At 46.2% G+C, this 1,439-nt stretch overlaps 1 protein-coding gene across 1 annotated transcript in view; it reads right to left on the bottom strand.

Moving 5' to 3' along the window:
* Nucleotides 1–852, bottom strand: part of gsna (gelsolin a) — a 9,620-nt gene extending 8,768 nt beyond the window's left edge. The window contains exons 1-2 of the mRNA XM_017307920.1: nt 690–852; nt 267–617 (exon numbers count right to left, since the gene is read on the bottom strand). Of these exons, the coding sequence (XP_017163409.1) occupies nt 267–617; nt 690–831 (493 nt within the window). The 5' untranslated portion in view covers nt 832–852. The remainder of the gene's footprint in view (nt 1–266; nt 618–689) is intronic.
* Between the last annotated feature and the right edge of the window lie 587 nt (nt 853–1,439).

Consider the following 1,439-nt stretch of genomic DNA (forward strand, 5'->3'; position numbering starts at 1 on the left):
CATTATTTCAACTTTATTCTTATATGGTTACTCAAAATATTATGACGTTCTTGTAATTTTGACTTTATTCTCATATTATTTTAACTTTAGTCTTGTACGACTTTATTTTCAAACAAGTTTATTGTCATAAAAATAAATAATGTTGTAATATTCGGACTTTATCCTTTTGGTTTATTTTTATTTTTTGTAGTATGGCTCTAATACTCCATCGTACTTTTGCGATTYAACGCAGAAGAAAAGAAGTCCCCCCGATGTCCAGTAGGGGGCTCCGTAGCTAACTGAGAGCTGCTGTGTTGACCAATCCCGTCTCACCTKCTTCTCTCCGCTGCCGTCGTCCACCATGCCGTGCTGCGCCGCCATGGCCGACGACTCGTGCAGGCTGGCGGCGTCGAACTCCACCTTCTCGATCTTGGCGATGCTGTTGGCGATGTAGGCGACGCCCAGACCCTCCGTCTGGTCTTTGTCGCGCCAGTTCTTGAAGAACTGCTTGAAGAGCGGCGTCTCGCCCGACTCCGGCAGGATCTGGACCTCCGTGTGTTTGGGGTAGCCCATCTTCTTGATGAACTCGTCGGCTGCCTTCAGCGCCGCCTTTCGTTCATCCATGTTGGCGTCTTTGCCTGGAGAAAGAATCACTGAGTTCAGCTTCCACTGCTGGGAGAAGTACTTCCTGTGACGAAGTTTACRCCGACCTTTCCAGACGAAGATCTTGCCGTCGGAGCCGTGGTCCAGGATGAAGCAGTCGCCGGACTCCAGGGCGCTCTGAGCGAACGGGTTCTCCGCCGCCACCAGAGTAACGGTCATGCCGCCGCTGGCATTGGAAACCTGGAACATGTGAAACAGGAAGAGTCATGTCCCAGTACGACGTAAAAAACCAACCWGAATGAGGACGGATCTGTCCGGAAGTCCACACCAACTCGGACTGAGGAGAAACTGGAGAGTTGGGATTGGACTGGCTGGGATTACAGCTTCCTGTTGCAGTAAACTGAACTCTAGCGCTRAAGCTAAGATTAAGTGGACAACATTATTTAAATGTTGATGTCAATAACGCTAACTTCCTGTAGCGGCTCGTTCTGCTACAGCATTAATGCTAACTTCCAGTAGCAGCAAGCTTTGCTGCTCTGGTTGTGAATCATTTGGGCTAACTGATAACTTCCTGTTGTGGCTATAGCTTTGCTTAAGCAGCTTTAACAAAYTTTTCCTCTGACATGACCAATATTCACTGCGTTTTTCAGGTGACCAATCTTTAGAATCAAATCRACTGGTTTTGAGCTGATGTTTACAAAGTGTAAAAGTGACTGACACAGCTGAACTTAACAATTTGGATGGTTGAGCAAATGGTGTGCGATGTTTGTAAAGCAGTTAATAGGCCACCTATAAATCCAGACAATGGGTTTTATTACGTTTACACACATAAACTATAGAAAGTCAAACAAGTGTAA

This window comes from Poecilia reticulata, linkage group LG12 (genome assembly GCF_000633615.1).
Source record: "Poecilia reticulata strain Guanapo linkage group LG12, Guppy_female_1.0+MT, whole genome shotgun sequence".
In the NCBI taxonomy this organism is placed as follows: domain Eukaryota; kingdom Metazoa; phylum Chordata; class Actinopteri; order Cyprinodontiformes; family Poeciliidae; genus Poecilia; species Poecilia reticulata.